Below are 17,338 nucleotides of genomic sequence, written 5' to 3' on the forward strand. Positions count from 1 at the left end.
AATAATAAAGTCGTTTTGCTTAATAGCTAGTCGAGCAGGCTTAAGGTTTTGGTAAGGTAGTACCTAAAAGGTGGGGTACCTGTAGGTGTAGGAGGGAAGCTTAAAAACCTAATCATGTTATGCTCCATAGCTTTCTTCAAAATCTCTTTGGTAACCATCTGATTTGTCTCCAAGTTGAACTTGAAAATGGCAAATATCACCTCGGCTATTATACCGGCCGTCAACCATCTTGCGGTTGGAGATTATAATGTCTTTTACCGAGAAGCCGGTCCGTCCGATGCTCCCACGATCCTACTGCTTCATGGGTTTCCTACGTCTTCATTCATGTTTCGCCACCTAATTCCGATCCTCGCGGTGAGCTATCATGTAATCGCCTTGGACTATCCGGGATTTGGGTTCACAACTGTTCCTTCCAAATTCCCTCATACATTTGATAACCTTGCTACTGTTACCGAAAAATTCTTGGAAGCTCTCCATATTTCCAAGTATGCTCTTTATATATTTGACTACGGTGCCCCTGTTGGCTTGAAACTTGCTGTACGGAACCCCAAAAGCGTAACGGCTATTATTTCGCAAAACGGCAATGCGTACAATGAGGGCTTAGGGCCATTTTGGGATCCGGTGAAAAAATACTGGGCATCGGGAAGCAAGACGTAAGAAACTTCTACGTATTCACCGGTTGTGTATCCCCGGGATACAATGATAACTAACACAACATTGACAATCTAGTGACCGTGAGGCTTTGGAAGGAGTTCTCTCATTTAACACTACGGAGGGGCAATACACCGGTGGAACTACGGACGTTGCCGCTCTGGAGCCTGAATCTTGGTGGCTCGATTGGACTCTCATGGCGAACAGGCCAGGCAATGATGACTATCAACTCGACCTGTTCTATGACTACCGAAACAATGTCAAGCAGTACCCGAAGTTCCAAGAATACTTTCGCGAGTCTCAGGTGCCACTACTTGCCGTCTGGGGCGAGAAAGATACGATGTAAGAGAAGACAACCGAAGTTTCCAGTCCCTTTTCGGTGCAAACTAACCGAGACGCATTTTTAGTTTCGTTCCCCCTGGAGCAAAAGCTTTCAAGCGTGACCTGCCTAACGCTGAGATCCATCTGCTCGATGCTGGTCACTTTGCATTGATCAGCAACTTAGATCAGATGGTAGGATATATACTCCCGTTCCTTGCCAAACATCTTGGCAAACGATATGCGTAAAACATTGTACATAAGGCACTGTGCCAGAAAAGAGAAAAGGAGTGTGTCACATTATATATCCGAGTACGTAGTTCTCAATTGGAATACCTCACATTGTAAATGAGAAATCCTAACCGTCACACTTGTGGCCTTTAACAAAGGCATTAGACTTGTAAACTGCTTGAGAATCCATCATAGGCCACAAAAAGTCTTTTCCAAGTTCGTTTATGAATTATCTCCCAAGACTCACCAGTGAGTGCTTGAAACATAGTAGGAGACTCTTGAAAGCGACCGAATTTGTTGCGCTAACACCCGCCTTTGCCCTGGAAGGGATTTTTGGCCGCGGAGAAACCTCGTCAAGAGTGACGTCGCGTCATCTTGCATACAGGGGCTTGCATGTTTTACGTGTCTGATCGTATTGTAAGCGAGGTGAGCTCGTGTTATTCTGGGGCAAGTGGTTTTGCTGACGATGTTCGCGGTACAGGCAATGTAAGATTTAGAAATATCTTAACGGCAAGATATTTCGTGTACAAAATTTTGACACAAAATTGAATACAAAGAACTCACGTTTGTATACAGGGCTATTGAGTTCCATGTTCTCATCTATTAATGTATAGCTTTTACAACACTCTTGGTACAATTCGTGCTGGCATTGTGCATCTCAGCTTCTGTTGCTCGTAATTTCTGCAAGCATGTTCTCTCATTCTCGTTGATGAAATACATATCTAAATAAATTCCTTTCTTTGTGCAGAACATGCCGTCGATATTTCACGTAGCCGTTACAACATAATCACGCGTAATCGCTTTATCAACGATCACACAGTCAAGTGTCCTCTATCGTGGAAATGCGTGGGACCAACTTCCGACCATCGCCAATTTGAGACGGTCTATACTCACTTACAGTGGTTTACATAGATTCCCTCCGACAAGTGGCTCTCTCGCGTAAGAATAGTATCTGGGGCAGTAAACAACCCTGCTCGCCTATACTACTACTATTTACCGTTAGTACGGTATGTCTCTGAAGCAATACTCGACGATCAACTCTATTTTGATGCTGAGTGATGGGCGTCATGTTTTGATGAGGGTTGTCCCAGCACTAGTAGTAAAACACCTCATAGCCCTACGGGGGCGAATCAATCAAGAGCTCTTTGACTAGGCTGTATATTCCTTGAGCTGTCGATTGTGGCGTTTGGGGTAACACCACATTAGCAGAAGCCATGGCGACACAAGCTCATGTCGGCGTGAGATGGTGGGGGGGGGGCCGCCGTTGGATGCTCGGAAAGCCAATTAGAAGGTTGCCACTTCGTGCTGAGAGAAAGATTCCATCTGGAAACCCATGAGGACTCCACAGAGAACCGTTCGCACTTATCGCAGTTCCAAAGCAACAAATGTTGCAGGCGAGCCATGTCCACTATAGCCGCCTAACCCACTTGTGGGCAATGCAAGTGACTGAATCGGTCGTTGCTATGAGAGCTTGTGGTGTGTTCTTAGTCATCCTGATTTTTGGGCAAAAACAGCGAGATGCTTGTCCGTGGTTTGTTCTATAGCAACGAGTTAAGACTAAGTTGTGTGATGTCAGTGGCAGCATTGTAGCTAAAGAGTAGATTATTGCCAATCCTGTTTCTCAACTATCAAATGATTTCATACTTCAAGTACAACAGTAAAAGAATGCCAAGTCGTAGAAGCTTCGATTGGTAACAACATATGCAGTAAGAGTTCGCTTCCGGACGAACTCGGGCGGCTGAATAAAAAATATGCGTGTGCCAGCTCAGTATTCCAAGACTGCGACACAACTACCGAATTGACTACGTTCAATCTACGCACGGTGTATCTTTCGCAACTAGCTTGGCCACTAACTCGTCTCGTGCGTCGCGAAAAATTACTCTCAATGGCTGACAAACTCTTTTTCGTCCGTGGTAACCTACGTAATTAAGTTTCATAGCTGTGCCCGAGTCTGCTGAGAGAATTGTGGTGGTGTTTAGGATTCGATTCCATATGGTTTCTTGGCGTTTATTTGTTGATTCCATTGGGATGGAGATATTGACAAGGCGTAGGAATATATAAACGCGTAGAAAGATGCTCTTCCTCGAGAAGAAACTTTAGAAACCACAATAAAGCAGAATCACAGCTTATCACTACATCCAAAAACACTTCGAAACTCTATTTTCACTTTAGTCGACATCTTTATCGCAATCGCCCACAATGGCGGAAAAAGTATGTAGCTATAACGCATACAGACAAACGAAAATCGCATTAACACTCCATTGTTCAGTTTACTATTTACAGTTCGGTTCAAAGCCAATGGGTGGGAGTTATGCTCCTTGCACTTGAGGAGAAGGGCCTCAAAGCAGATGTAGATTATGATGTCAAAGAAATTACGCTGTGTAAGTCTCAAAGTCATCATGTTATCGCCGCTACGGACGGTTCTAACAAGTTTCTGCTTTAGCAACTGGTGACAATTTTGCGCCGGAATATATCGCCATCAACCCCAATGGCACGGTGCCTTCTCTCACTGCACCATCGCTCACCAAGCCTCTCATTGAAAGCGCCGATATTCTGAGATGGATCGACTCTCGCGGGACCAAGACCCTTGTGCCTGATGATGAACAACGCTCCAAAGAAATTCTCGAACTTATGCATTCTCCTTCAATGACTACAAATCTCATCCTGTTTCAGGCACGGGATCCTGCCGAGATGGAAGCCAAGAAGAATAGCGGCTGGAACGCATTTCTCGAGGAGCGCCAGGCGCGTCTAGACAAGGAACTTGCCGCACACCCTGAACATCCGTTTTATGTCTCGAAAACTGCAGAAAATCTCGGCATTACATCATTGTATCGCGCCAAGGTTGGCCCTGGACATGAGGGTCTCTACCAATTGACAGATGAGATGTACCGCACCATGGCTGCAGGTCTCGATAAGTTGGAAAGTCTGATCGCATTGCCGTTTGCGGCTGGCTCTCGAGTCAGTGAGGCCGACTACAACACGGTTCCGTGGCTCGCACATGCCATGATGGGAGCGGATACGCCTGTGACTGCAATTCAAGACTTTGGTCCTTTGGAGGCGCTGATTCAAAAGACTGTGCCAGAGTTCAAGATTGGTCCGAAAACGAAGCAGTGGTGGTCAAATGTGGCAAAAACAGAGGCGTTTAAGAAGGTGTACCCTGTTTTGCATTAGATTATTGTCGTCGACTTTGCTCGGCGTGATAGAGATTGGTCCAGCTTTTGCTGGGAAACCCATCAACTGTGGGCTGTTTGTCAAAAGTCAATAAATATGATGTTGTATTAATCAAGCATTTCATCCAATACTTAGACCTCTTGTTTTTCCGAAACCTTTACATTTAATAGCCAGTGAGTTATGTACTCTAACATTGCAATTCCCAACCCGTCCCTCCAGATGCCTCTTCAACATAACATGGCAAAGGGGCGGCAGAAAAACCAAGACCAAGAAGATTTCGAAGACCCACAAGAGAGATTATACAGCAGTTCTTCAATTATCTGCTAGTATATCTCTATTAATTCAGTAGCTGCTGTTATATTTCTATTGTTTTAGTAACTGCTATTTTATTTATACATTCATAGCAACTACTACTATATTTATATATTCATTCTACTGTCTCGCTTTTTCTGACCTCCACGTGCATGAGTAGAAATAAATAGTCTACATCGCATAGAGAAATAATCTGTGAAATCGCTTGGTAGTGTAATATTATTAGGTCTTAATATTGGTAAGGTAATAACTGGAGCCTGGGTAGCCAGTTGGGATGCCAGTTTGCAAAATGATTTGGGTGGTCATAAAGAGATGTTAATATTTGGTACTGGTGTCAATCTCTTTTTACGACTGCAGGCTGCAAAAGAAGAGAAATAAAATGACACAGATTCGTGGAGATGGGTCGTAGGCTACACTTGCCGATTCTAATTGTCAATGCAATATACTTATATACTTATTTCACTGTCGCTGTAAAAGATTTGGCCATATATGGCCAGTTGATAAAGGAAATTCAACAATTTAGATTATCTTATTTGAAGTAAAACGAAACCGATAGAAGAACAAACAGTTTCTTACTTCTTTTCCACCGCTTCTGCTTCAATATGCGTTTCATATGCATCGACCTTTTCCGATGCAAACTTCCTCGCAGAAATCCTCTTTGCAAACAAAATATCGAGCTCTTCGTAAGTACGATCTTTGGTTTCTGGTAGGCGAAAGTAAGCCCAGATGAATGTTAATAGAGCTGTGCCACCCCTGACGATAAATGTTAGCACATTCACTCCTGATGTTTTCATTTGGCTTACCAGAAGAATCCTGTCTTTCCAGATGCGTTCCAAGCAGTAGGGTTCATGAAATACGGTTCAAGGACCTGCGAAACAATATTTATGATCTAAACAAATGTCAGTAGTGTGTGTGTAAAAGGAAGCCTGGTGTTGGATAATACCTGATAGGCTGTCCTGGCCAATGACACCGTAAGTGGGCGCAGCCTGATAGACGATGTCTCTGATACAATTGCATACGCAAGAGGACCGACTGTCAAGGCATATACGAGGAGCCAAAAGATGCATAATGCCGCCTCTGCCCAAATGGCGTTCTTGGCGGAGGTTGCAGCGTTTATGATTCCGATAACAAGGAGCGTGGTACACAAGATACCTTGGCCTGTTACATACAAAGTTCTGCGGCCGAAATGGGTGATCAAGAACCAGGAAAAGACTGTTCCTAGGAAAGCAATTGCCGTTCCACCTAGGTTGAGCTGATATGCGTGATCTGGGCTCATGCCAGCTGTACGAGATATGTTAGCACAACGACCGCTGGAACTGTTTCGTTTTCAGGAGATGGATCTTACCTGTCGTAAAGAAATAACTAGGGGAGTATGCAAATGAGCTTCCTGAAAGAATCTGTCCGAAAAAGGCCACGCAACAAATCTCTGTACGGCGAAGGTCAGTGCCTCTAAAGCACTCGACATAAGATTTGCTTTCTTTCGCTTGAGCTTCTTCGATGTTGACGGTGTGTATCATCATAGCAAGCTGGCCATTGATTTGGTCCTCAGTCTTCTCTCCTCCTAGACGTCGTAGGCTCTTCTTAGCATCATCTACCCGGTCTTTGCGCACGAGGAACCAGGGACTTTCGGGCGCGAAGAAGCAAACTATCATGAGCGGAACTGGCCATATCCATTGGATGGCAAATGGAATACGGTATGCCCATTGATCATGGCGGTTGATGAGTCCCTCGAGCACACCTGCTGCGATAAACTGGCCGATTGCCCAACACAGATTGACATAGGTCGTGAGGTAACCTCTCAGGTTTGTTGGGCAAACCTCTGACGCATACGACGGACTGGCGACTGCAAACACACCCCAGCTCAAACCGCAGAGGATTTGACCGACTAGTAATACCGCTGCGGAGTTGGCGAAGAACACGATGAAGACGAAAGCGTTCATAAAGAACAACGCTCCAATCATCACGTATCGGTAACCGAGTTGAGACACGAGATATCCGTTTAGGATACCGCCTGAGATTTCCCGTACCTATTAGTAACACAAAGAAGCCACAAGCACGATGATGGGTTAGATACCGAAAATTGCTCCAACGGTCGAACCCATATTCAAGCCAGACTGCCAAGGTGCTGAGACCTGGTATCCCACACTGCCTCCATGATCCGTTCCGTATTTCTTCGCAAACTCCGGATATCCTGTATGCGGTCAATCTCAATGTCAGAGTCTTGGTTTCAGTCAAGGGCATATGTATCTTACCAAAGAAATTTCCCATGAGGATTGTGTCGTAGCCCTCCATTATGATACTCATCGAGATCATCATGGACCAGAATACAGCCTTGCGGTTGCTTTTCAAGGCCTGCAACAAGGTCTGCGAATGTTCTTCGTCAGAGGCATGTTTGGCATCGACGATGGCGCCTTCACCGAGAGTCTCCTCAAGATGAGTGGCCGCCACCTTTGTAATGTTTACTTCTGCCATGGCAGCAATGAAATATGGAAGGCTACACGACCACTAAACTTAGGTCATGAACACACCAGGCCAGATTACAAAACCTTTAGCTCGAGGGCCACAATTCTGGACATGTACCTAGTCTTATACAGATTGGAAAAGCATGGGAATTGGGCGAGTGCCGGTCAGCTGGCATCATTAGCTCATACGACCCTTCGGGATCAAAGGTAATTGGAGCGCCAAACAGCAAGTCTGGGAATAACAAGAGCCCAGACCGCACCAGATCGCCCTGTCTCTGTCATTTCTGGAACGTTATACCAACTTTATCCACACGGTTAATCAGTATTAGCCTATACTCGCAGTAGTGCTCCTATCGATATTACAAGCCATCGAATCCATGTCTTTAGCTTTCGGTGATTGATGGGCTTGTATCGACTGATGCTTTTGAGATGGCTTCAAATGCTTCTCAACCCCACGTTTGCCCCTCTTTTACCCGAACACTACTAACATGGTTGGCATTCCTAGTGTACGGAGTGCATGTAAGTTTGGATGCGGATGATCACGTTCCGTGGCTGGATAGGCAACTAGTCTCCAACAGCATTACAACTGATGACTTGACGCTTCTACTCCGCAAAGTCCACAAGGATATTCCGGGGGGTTGGAATGCTCGATGCTTGCTCGATGCCTCTCCATCTGGCTGTAGCTATGTTTTACAACTTGGTCGTACCACGTGAATACGTAGTACTGTGTGTAATTCATCACCCACCAGAAGCTTTAGATGGACCTTATCGGAAACAATGGCAAGTTAGATCTTGTCTCGGGAGTCGGCCATCCAGATTTCAGGTTGCAGTTCGCTTATGGTCGTCAGCCAGTCGTCCCCTCTACCGGGGTCCTCTACTACTCATCCTCGCTCAGAATATGGCACGACCAAACACACACTTCGGACTTTCTGCATCCTGGAACGCGGGGATGGACTATAGCGTTACGAGATCGCACGCATGTGCAAAATAACTCCCCCGAAGCTACTGTGTAATACTCCGAAGTTGTCGGTCAGGATGCAGTGGGGTGATGTCTCAGCTAGATGAGACCCCGTGCGGAGTAAGACTGCCTGCCTCTCATGAAGTGCTGTTCGCGATCCCATCTTAGGCCGCCTGCGGTATTGGTAATACTGATGCTGATGCCGATGTCTCTTACATCTACTCTTATTATGATAGTATAAGCCAAGCAAGCACAAGGGGTTTGGGGAAAGCTACAAAGCTTTGCTCCGACGGCGTTACCATAACATCAGACATTTGGAGTTGGCCGAGACTTGTGGGAAATGGGCATATCGGCTAGAACATAGCGACTTGATGCTCATGAAAGGGCGCTGATTGACCCATAAAGCTATTGAAAAATGATAACGTGGTTCTGTGACGAATAGCCTCATTATTAACGCCTCAGTAACTCGGAAATCGCTTCTTGGCCATCATCTCTCCGCTAGTAGGTGAGCTTCGTATCTTGCATAGTATTTTTCACTGTCATGCAAACGCTATCATAAAGCCCTTTAAGACGATGGTTGCAAGAAACACTACAAGTCTGCAGCTCCACGATCTAAGTTATGATAGAGTTTGAGATCCAATGTGGTCTAGATACTCGGTACAGTTTCCCCCCATTACGGTCTTCGCATCATTGTATACCGAGCATCCATGTTCGCACTCGGGTAATTGACCCCGAGCGGTCGACGCCACCATCCGGGTCAACGTCTCGGTTCTATCAGATGGCGCCGCCAAGCACGGAGTTGTCCTGAACTCCGTACTTTATATGTAAAACCCATAATACTCTGTTGGATGGTTCGATTGGTGGAATCCCCCATGCACATACTCGACATCGGCAAAATGTTTTCTTAGCGCTCGTAAACTTCTCCAAAGGCCCCGTTTTAAGAACAATACGGAGCTAAAGATCTTGATCATTATTAGAGCGCTTCAGCGACACCCGAGACTTTAGCCTAAACGCAAGAAACATCCAACTGATCAGTACCATCTGAGAAACATCAAGTCGTAGAAACCCTCTTATTAGCAACTAATAAGAGACATTTTCTTTATTTCCGTGGTCGCTTCCGCAGGTATAACAGCTATACCAGTCAACTGGTCGTAACAATCACCACACGAGAGAGGCGCAGTTGCGCGAAAAGGCATCATGACAAAGTTCAGGGATGGCATGTGGCTTCCCATAGAGGGGAAGAGGACGGAATATGCAGAGGATGTATATGCCATCACAAAGCGGGAGGATGGTCGAGCCCTATCATTACTGTGTCCGACAAAGCACGTTCGCTCGCGGGGTGATACTCTAAACCTGCCTACTGTGACACTTGTAAGTATATCTCAAAATCCAAGTACATGAATCAAGATGCTAATCCTATTAGGATATTGAAGCCGTTTTTGATGGCGTGATTTCTGTTGAAGTCACTCACTGGTCTGGAGCTGCGAAGAAAGGGCCTGATTTCGATCTTTTCCCCTCAGGAAAGCCTCAGGACAATGCTAGTATTTCCGCGTCAGACAAAGGCACGACGATTGCGTCAGGATCTCTCAGCGCCACGATTCATCCTGACCAACATACGTTCGATATCCGCTTCCATGCAACAGACGGATCCAAGACTCTAACTTCATTACTAAACCGCAGCGTGGGTTTTGCCTATGGTCCAGCGCCCAGCACCCCTCTTCAGCTTGATGATATGAGAAACTTTGATCACTACATATTCACGCAGACAACGCTCAGCGTGGGTGAAACTGTACACGGACTTGGTGAACGTTTTGGCGCATTCAACAAAGTCGGTCAGAGTATATCTCTATGGAATTCGGTACGCCTTGGCACCTGTCACGTCCTCTACTGATACACTTGGTCATATGTCATGCTAACTAGCAACAGGATGGCGGTACAAGTTCTGAACAGGCCTACAAGAACGTATCGTTTTGGCTTAGTAGCCGGGGATATGGCGTCTTCATCGATACCCCAGACAAAGTTGATCTGGAAGTTGGAAGTGAACGATCAAGCCGTGTACAAACCAGCGTGAAAGGTCAGCGTCTCAAATGGTACTTGATTTACGGTCCCTCGCCAAAGGAGGTTCTCTATAAATACACCACTATGACTGGCAGAGCGGGAGGAGTTCCGGCTTGGAGCTTCGGTCTCTGGCTTTCTACATCATTCACAACTAGTTACGATGAGAAAACCGTCAGCTCATTTCTCGAGGGCATGGCAGCTCGTGATATTCCGGTCGAGGTGTTTCACTACGATTGCTTCTGGCTCAAAGCATTCCACTGGTGCGATTTTGTTTTTGATACGGAAATGTTTCCAGAGCCTGCAAACATGATAAGCCGCCTCAAGGCCAGCGGCCTGGTCAATAAGGTATGCGTCTGGACGAATCCATATCTCGGCCAGGCTTCGCCCGTTTTCAAGATGGCAGCAGAGAAAGGCTATCTATTAAAGAGAAAGAACGGTGATATCTGGCAGACGGATCTGTGGCAAGCGGGAATGGGAATTGTGGATTTTACGAACCCTGAAGCTACAAAGTGGTTTGTTGGCTGCTTGGAAGCGCTCTTCGATACCGGTGTCTCTGCCATTAAGACAGACTTTGGCGAAAGAATCCCGGTCAATGATGATATACAGTGGCATGATCCAAACGTGGACCCGTCAAGGATGCATAATTACTACTCCTTCATCTACAACAAGGTGGTGTATGAAGCTCTACAGAAGCGCCATGGCAAATCTGAGGCCGTTGTCTTTGCAAGAGCATCGACGGCAGGCTGCCAAAGATTTCCTCTACAATGGGGAGGAGATTGCGAGTCGACTCCTGAAGCAATGGCCGAGTCACTTCGCGGCGGCCTGTCTCTTGGTCTCTGTGGATTTTCCTTTTGGAGCGTGGATATTGGAGGCTTTGAGGGCTACCCATCGCCGTGGATATACAAACGATGGGTTGCATTTGGCTTATTAACATCACATAGCCGCCTTCATGGCAGTAACAGTTATCGTGCTCCCTGGACGATTGACAACGATGACCCGGGAGAACAGAGCTGTTCGAAGACGTTGGCAAGATGGACTGCTTTAAAGGCCCGCCTCATGCCTTATTTGTATGCTCAAGCGGCAGAATCTATTGCAGGAGGCCTTCCGCTAAGTGTTCGCGCTATGTGCTTAGGTATGATCCATCCATTAGCAGAGTGAGCAATATGAGTGCCAATGGCTAACGTTGTTCCAGAGTTTCCGGAAGACCCGACATCATGGTATCTCGACCGCCAATTCATGCTTGGGTCCAAATTACTGGTGGCTCCAGTTTTTGAAGAGACTGGAGAAGTCGAGTTCTACTTGCCCGAAGGTCGATGGACGAATTTCTTCACTGAGGAAGTAAAGTCCGGACCCAGGTGGGTGAAAGAGAAGCACGACTTTGACACACTTCCACTCTATGTCCGCGAGAACACTATTTTGGTCCTGGGCAAAGAAGGCGAACGGCGGACGGTATACAACTATGTTGAGGACGTTGAAGTTCGTTCGTATCAGGCCAGCACTGGAGAGCGAGAAGAAGAGACGAGTGATAGTTGACTACAGTCGCGGTGTCCCATATGGCCCGACGGATAGCATCTGGCATCCAAAGAACTGAAACGTCGTATATGAAATCCGCCTTTTTATTCCCAAGATGAAGGGCAAGAAGTCGAGGGTCCAAGCCATAAGAGTAGAGGTGAAATCCGCCAATTGTTCATTCAAAATGAATATCTGAAGAGAAATTAGAGTTGCTACACCGTCGAAATATATCACGCCCCCTTCGTCAGGCCTTAGCACAATAGAAACCGCATTGGCACTCGGCATAGTTGTTGCTAGCATTTCAATGATTCCATATGCACATATGCTTGGCCAAAGTCGCCGATAGAAACTCCATATCCCTTGCGCCATATGTTCGAATTGACTCCGTCCATCGAGCCACTCATTCTTCTACTATCTACTATCTGACTCAGGCGCACGAGCTACCTCAAGCTTATTGTAAACTCCACTATCACAGAACCTTTGGTGAGTCGATAAACGAGCCTACAGCCGCTCATATACCTGACAGAGAGAGCTTGGTCTTTCGCTAAATTGTGAAAGAAGTTAATCTTTCAACACATGCTGAAGGCTTATGCATCCCGTTCCCAATCGACTGGAGATGAATGTTTCTCCTTTCGAGCTCGTATTATTTTACTGCGTCTTGGCCAAATAATCGACGAAGTGCCAATGCGATTCCTTATTAGTTTTGCTTGAGAAGTCGCTGGCAGAGTTCGACGACGTTGAGCATCTTCGTCTCCGGGAGTGCGCAAAGGGTCGACGCTGAAACTCATAGAGAGGCTAATATTAGCATTCCAAACGACTCGCAGACTGTGAATGAAACCAAACTTCTATCCAAACTCGGTACCTGGGACAAAAGAAGGACCGCAAAGGAAACTACAGTTGCTATTATCACAAGTATCATGCAAATGCAGAATGCACTTATCGTCGCAACGATAGAGGTGACGACGCTTGCAAGCGCTATACAGATTCAATTAACCATAAACGCGTAACTTGTGCATCGACCGCAGCCTCTTTGTAGAAACAAAAAACAAAAATGAAAACGGGGAACAAAAAGAACTACAAACAAGATATGCTGAGGAAAGTTGCAAAAAGAAACGACAGAGGCAGGGTTCGAACCTGCGCACCCGAAGGTATTAGATAGCGAGAATCGTGTTGAATTCAAGTCTAACGCTTTAGACCACTCAGCCACTCTGCCCGATGATGACATTGCGCGGGATAATTCTGACTAAGTAACAGTCGCAGCCGTCGCTCAGTCACTCCGCAAACTGGGACGTCTCCCCCAATTCAAAACATGCTTCATCGTCACATCGTCGAATGCCGCACTTACACTTACCCACATTCTCTTATCCGCGGGGAAGTAGATGCTTCATATTACTCGAATGACCGGTAAATTGTCTCATCATTGGATATCACTAGATATATAAACCAGGCTAGATAGCAATCAATACACTTATGGCTTTTGTACCGTCCTTCTCCCGGATCTTCGCGCCCACCTGAGAAATCCAGGATGCTGTTATTTTGTACAATCATTGACCTTCAAGTTTGCGCTGTGGCTTGTATCTTCAATACTTGTAGCAGTAAATTTTTGTTTCATCTGGGCCGCGTTTTAGCACTCGTGAAGCTTAAAAACCTTCACTCTTATCGTATTGCTGGTTAACATTTACCATCCATCACAAGCTACTAATACCTGTCCGGCATCACGGCTATGTTCAACACCGGATATACTTTACATCGGGTTAAGACAAACCATCTTAACCCATCATAATGGTAATCCCTCTACTGCATTTACAGTGCTGCTGCTCGCCCCCCCCCCACCCGCTTGCTGCCGGGTAGGTGGGTTTCATACATGTTTGTGGGCTCAGACAATCGATGATGGACTCCATCAGATTTATCCATGTCGACCAACCTCCCCGCCATCGCGCCATCGCAGCTCAATGCCAAGATGCCGGAACAAGTAATGTCCAGCAAATGTTAAGACAGCAGGTATGTATATGTACAAAAGAGTCGAGATGAGGAAGGCAGGACTTGTTATGTAGTAGTATGCTTTAATTTTATGTCTAGAGCGCTGCTGGGATCAATAAGGTACATCGTGTCCTTTTGGCTTCTCCTCAGAAGTGGTTGGTAGATGAAGAGCTACATCAATGGTGAGATGGCTATCTCGTCGAATAATGTCATTCGAAATTCCTGGGGAAAAAAAGAGAAAGCAATCATTGGTTGGCCAATTTGTGTGTCTTTCCCCGTTGCTGGGTGATAAAGTTGGCCTGGTTCGCTCAGATAGAGGCAAACGTCAGTAGACCATCGCCGGAATGCCAAGTTGGATGGCATTGATGATGGCCATACTCAAAAATGAAGACCAACTCGCGGGCGTGAGGGTGATGAACATATGTGACCGGAGGTTGCTGTCGTGAATTGATTGACAGGTACACAGAAGACAGAATGCGATCCGCAGAATGGTTGCTACCTTGGCGAGAGAAAATAGGTGTAATAATAATTCGTGAGCCCATACTCTATCCTACAACTCCGCCATCATCTCGTCTTCTTGATTCGATTGGCGACCAGAGCTTCCGTTTTCTTCCTCCCACTCTTTCAGCCACGCCTGAACAAACTCAATCTCCGCCTTGTGTGCTTCCGTCACTTGAGGCGGCGGCAGGCCTGGGACGTGCATGTCCTCGGGTAGGCCGAATTCATCCCAGTGGTGCACGCCCCAGTCAATGAGCATGAACGGCTCACTTGTAGTTGACTTTCGGTCGGGCAGGCCGGTCGCGTGTGGTGTCGCAGATCGCCATGGATCCTGCAATCCATCTATAATCGCCAGGCGAGGGTAGCTAAAGTTGAAGCCTCCTAGCTTGTTGATGGACGCTACATCTGGAGAAGAGGTGATGTTGAAGAGTATTTCGCAGTGCGACGAAGCCGATTTGAGGGTAACGGCTCGGGAAATCATAGGAAGCTGGTCTTTCGGCGTGCCTGAACCGGTGACAAAATATCCCCATCTGGGAAAGATTTCAAGTCAGCAACACGAAATGGTTGACGCCATAGACGGAGTGTGACAATACTCACTGTGTGCAAACCTGGTAGCTCCAGCTGCGCAGCCATCCAGCCTCAAGGCCAGAATCAGTAGAGATGTGCTTTGAAGAGAAACATTCCACGACGGATTTGCCCTTGCAGCTCGACTTGAGATTACGTTTAACGTAATCTCTGACATAACCGATATAGTTGAGCAAGCGGACGGAAAGGACCTCGGATTGGGATTCAAAGCCTGCTTGGGCGACGAGGTTTTGCACAGTTGGGATGAGGTGAGTCGTGCTGGCAAACAGCTGAGCGTTGGAGGTGATGACTGCGCAGTAAATTCCGAGGGAAGACACATCCTCTTCGGGGTCCCAGTTGGTGGACTGCAATCCACTGAGACCGCGGGCGATGGTGGTGGCGAAATCATCGTCGTCGAGACCCCCCAGGCCAAACAATTCTTTGAATCTGCGCACATTGGCCGCGTCGTCACTAAAAAGGACTGAATCAACCACATGGGTAATCTTTTGCGTCGTGGGCCCGCAGTCTCCTGGTGCATACTGTCGCGCCGCTTCAAAATACTGCCAGAGATCCTCAACCGCGGCCGTCACACCAGATGATGAGATGGCGCCCCAGTAGACATCAGGATACAGTTTGCGCGTAAAGGCAGCAAAGGCACCGGCATAAGACCCTCCGTATATGATCCACGGAGCTGCAGAAGCTGTCAGATCTAGGTGTTCTAGGCCGGGGAACTCGATATGCTGTGCAAAGTAGGCAGTATCGGCGAGAGCCTGTTCCGTTGTGAGAAATCGCAGGTTCTGCGTCGTCAGGTCGGGAACGGGGAAGCTGGTGCCGTAGTAACGATGTTCCATGACAAGGCCGACGCCTCCCGTTGCCTTTGTCAGGATGGGCACAATGCCATGCTGGAGATAAGGCAGTCGGCCATCGCTGTCGAATTCGCCGGAGTGGAGGACGATGACGGGACCTCCAGGCTTGTAGTTGGACGTGTCGAGCCAATATCTTAGGGGAAACGAGTCGCTCGAATGCGGTTCGTATCTCGATTCGTTGTGGAAATGGTCGATCGGAACCGAGAAGTTGTAGGCCTTGATGTTGGGGTATTTGTCTTTGAGCTGCTTGACCGAGGCGCGCTCCTCAGGATCGGGCTTTGCATGGAGATTGGCGGAGTGCCATGCGAGATTGATGGGCACCAGAGCAGCGGCCTGGCCTGCTGCCATGACGCTGATGGCACCATATTTGGCGAGGCAATTGAGCAGCATCATTTTCGGCCGTTTTCGCCAAGCTGGAAGCTCCCGCTACGGCAGTAAGACGATGGTTATGGATGCTGCAGAGGATGATTGGCGGTTAGTTGGAGATGCCAAAGCACATGCTCATGGTCAATGGGGGAGCACGTGAGGGAGAATATGTTGCAATGGTGCTACATGTACCAACCAGACGTACCTGGGCTGGACCTTTTATATCCTACCTACCGCGGTTCGGCGTCTGTTATTCTTTTTTCCCAATAATGGCTTTCGTGCAAGCCAATTCACCATCTATTCCACCCCATGATCTGACCAAAAGAATTAGTGCCACCCCTTCACCTCTTTGCGTCTTAGATTCGCATCCCCATATTTTCTAATGTAATTAATTGATGCTATCCAACACCCAGCTTGATCATTTGGCGACAGGGGACATTAAACGGATGTATTCAACACCTCCAATTAGCTACATTTCCAGATTCTGTCCATGTATCGAGCCAGATGCCTTTCGGATGTATGTACAAGGCAGTATCGTGAGCTCTCTCAGAGCCAGCTCAGCCCCCGGTAGTCAAAACTCGGATCCTCCCCCTCGCCTCCCCAACCTCCTCCGTGGGCGTCCGCAGCGCCCGGCAACATCATTGGGGTTAAAGTCCGACTCCGTCTCGAACTCCACCTTGATGCCGTCGGCGTAATTCTCCGGGATATACGATCAAAGGAAGTTAGGAATGTCTTGGTTAGTCTCCAATAACGTTCTGGTAAGAACCCTTGCGATCACCTCGTTACGATTGGTAAAGAATAAAATTACTACTCCTCGGTGCGACCTAGTCATAAGGTTGGCTATGATTAAATTAGTATGAGATATGATAAGAGGAAAGTATATACTAATGCGATGAGTGTACTCTTCGATTCCACCATGATCTATCGACGGCAGATCGTAATTGATGACGCGCATGACATTTCGCACGTCGATTCCGCGAGCTGTGACTCCAGTAGCCGACAACAAGAGCTTGACCACTGCTCGCATGGCTGCTTCTCTCTCGACCTGCGTGCGGTCACTATGGATGGATGTGACCAGAAGCTTCATATTGTACAAAAAGTCGTTAAGCGTGCGGCATCTTGGTGGCCGTGGGCAAATGTTTTCGTGTGGACATGGCAGAAATGGATTAGGCGAAGTCGTGACAACAAAACAATTCCAGTCAGAAAAGTCTGTTGGCAGGGCTAGGCCATAGTTTTGGGTACAACTTGGAAAGACCTAGGTACTTTTCGTATAATTTCCACTGGCTTTACATCTGAGAACGGCTTGCTCGACGGCAAACTTGGGGTGCCGAATAGTCACTCCCTTTCTACAAAATAAATAGCAAGACCGCGCTCCGGCTTTCCATATTGCA

At 47.1% G+C, this 17,338-nt stretch overlaps 5 protein-coding genes across 5 annotated transcripts; 3 read left to right on the top strand and 2 right to left on the bottom strand.

Moving 5' to 3' along the window:
* Positions 1 to 186: 186 nt before the first annotated feature.
* On the top strand, positions 187 to 1,218 carry Triagg1_8731 (uncharacterized protein; the record flags this gene model as incomplete). Its single annotated transcript, XM_062903610.1, has 3 exons — positions 187 to 653; positions 730 to 993; positions 1,059 to 1,218. The coding sequence occupies 3 exons, from the start codon at positions 187 to 189 to the stop codon at positions 1,216 to 1,218; spliced, it is 891 nt and encodes a 296-aa protein (XP_062752367.1).
* Positions 1,219 to 3,399: 2,181 nt separating this feature from the next.
* Positions 3,400 to 4,371, top strand: Triagg1_8732 (uncharacterized protein; the record flags this gene model as incomplete). Its single annotated transcript, XM_062903611.1, has 3 exons — positions 3,400 to 3,411; positions 3,470 to 3,581; positions 3,644 to 4,371. 3 exons carry the CDS (start codon positions 3,400 to 3,402, stop codon positions 4,369 to 4,371), a joined length of 852 nt encoding a protein of 283 aa, XP_062752368.1.
* An 884-nt stretch (positions 4,372 to 5,255) lies between these two features.
* Triagg1_8733 (uncharacterized protein) lies at positions 5,256 to 7,155 on the bottom strand (the record flags this gene model as incomplete). Its single annotated transcript, XM_062903612.1, has 6 exons — positions 5,256 to 5,436; positions 5,487 to 5,572; positions 5,627 to 5,964; positions 6,029 to 6,694; positions 6,758 to 6,874; positions 6,936 to 7,155. 6 exons carry the CDS (start codon positions 7,153 to 7,155, stop codon positions 5,256 to 5,258), a joined length of 1,608 nt encoding a protein of 535 aa, XP_062752369.1.
* A 2,145-nt stretch (positions 7,156 to 9,300) lies between these two features.
* Positions 9,301 to 11,694, top strand: Triagg1_8734 (CAZyme family GH31; the record flags this gene model as incomplete). The annotated part of the gene is made up of 4 exons (XM_062903613.1): positions 9,301 to 9,474; positions 9,527 to 9,961; positions 10,030 to 11,293; positions 11,354 to 11,694. 4 exons carry the CDS (start codon positions 9,301 to 9,303, stop codon positions 11,692 to 11,694), a joined length of 2,214 nt encoding a protein of 737 aa, XP_062752370.1.
* Positions 11,695 to 14,203: 2,509 nt separating this feature from the next.
* Positions 14,204 to 15,974, bottom strand: Triagg1_8735 (uncharacterized protein; the record flags this gene model as incomplete). The annotated part of the gene is made up of 2 exons (XM_062903614.1): positions 14,204 to 14,681; positions 14,749 to 15,974. The coding sequence occupies 2 exons, from the start codon at positions 15,972 to 15,974 to the stop codon at positions 14,204 to 14,206; spliced, it is 1,704 nt and encodes a 567-aa protein (XP_062752371.1).
* Positions 15,975 to 17,338: the final 1,364 nt, after the last annotated feature.

This window comes from Trichoderma aggressivum (genome assembly GCF_033847375.1).
Source record: "Trichoderma aggressivum f. europaeum strain CBS 100526 chromosome Unknown scaffold_044, whole genome shotgun sequence".
NCBI lineage: Eukaryota > Fungi > Ascomycota > Sordariomycetes > Hypocreales > Hypocreaceae > Trichoderma > Trichoderma aggressivum.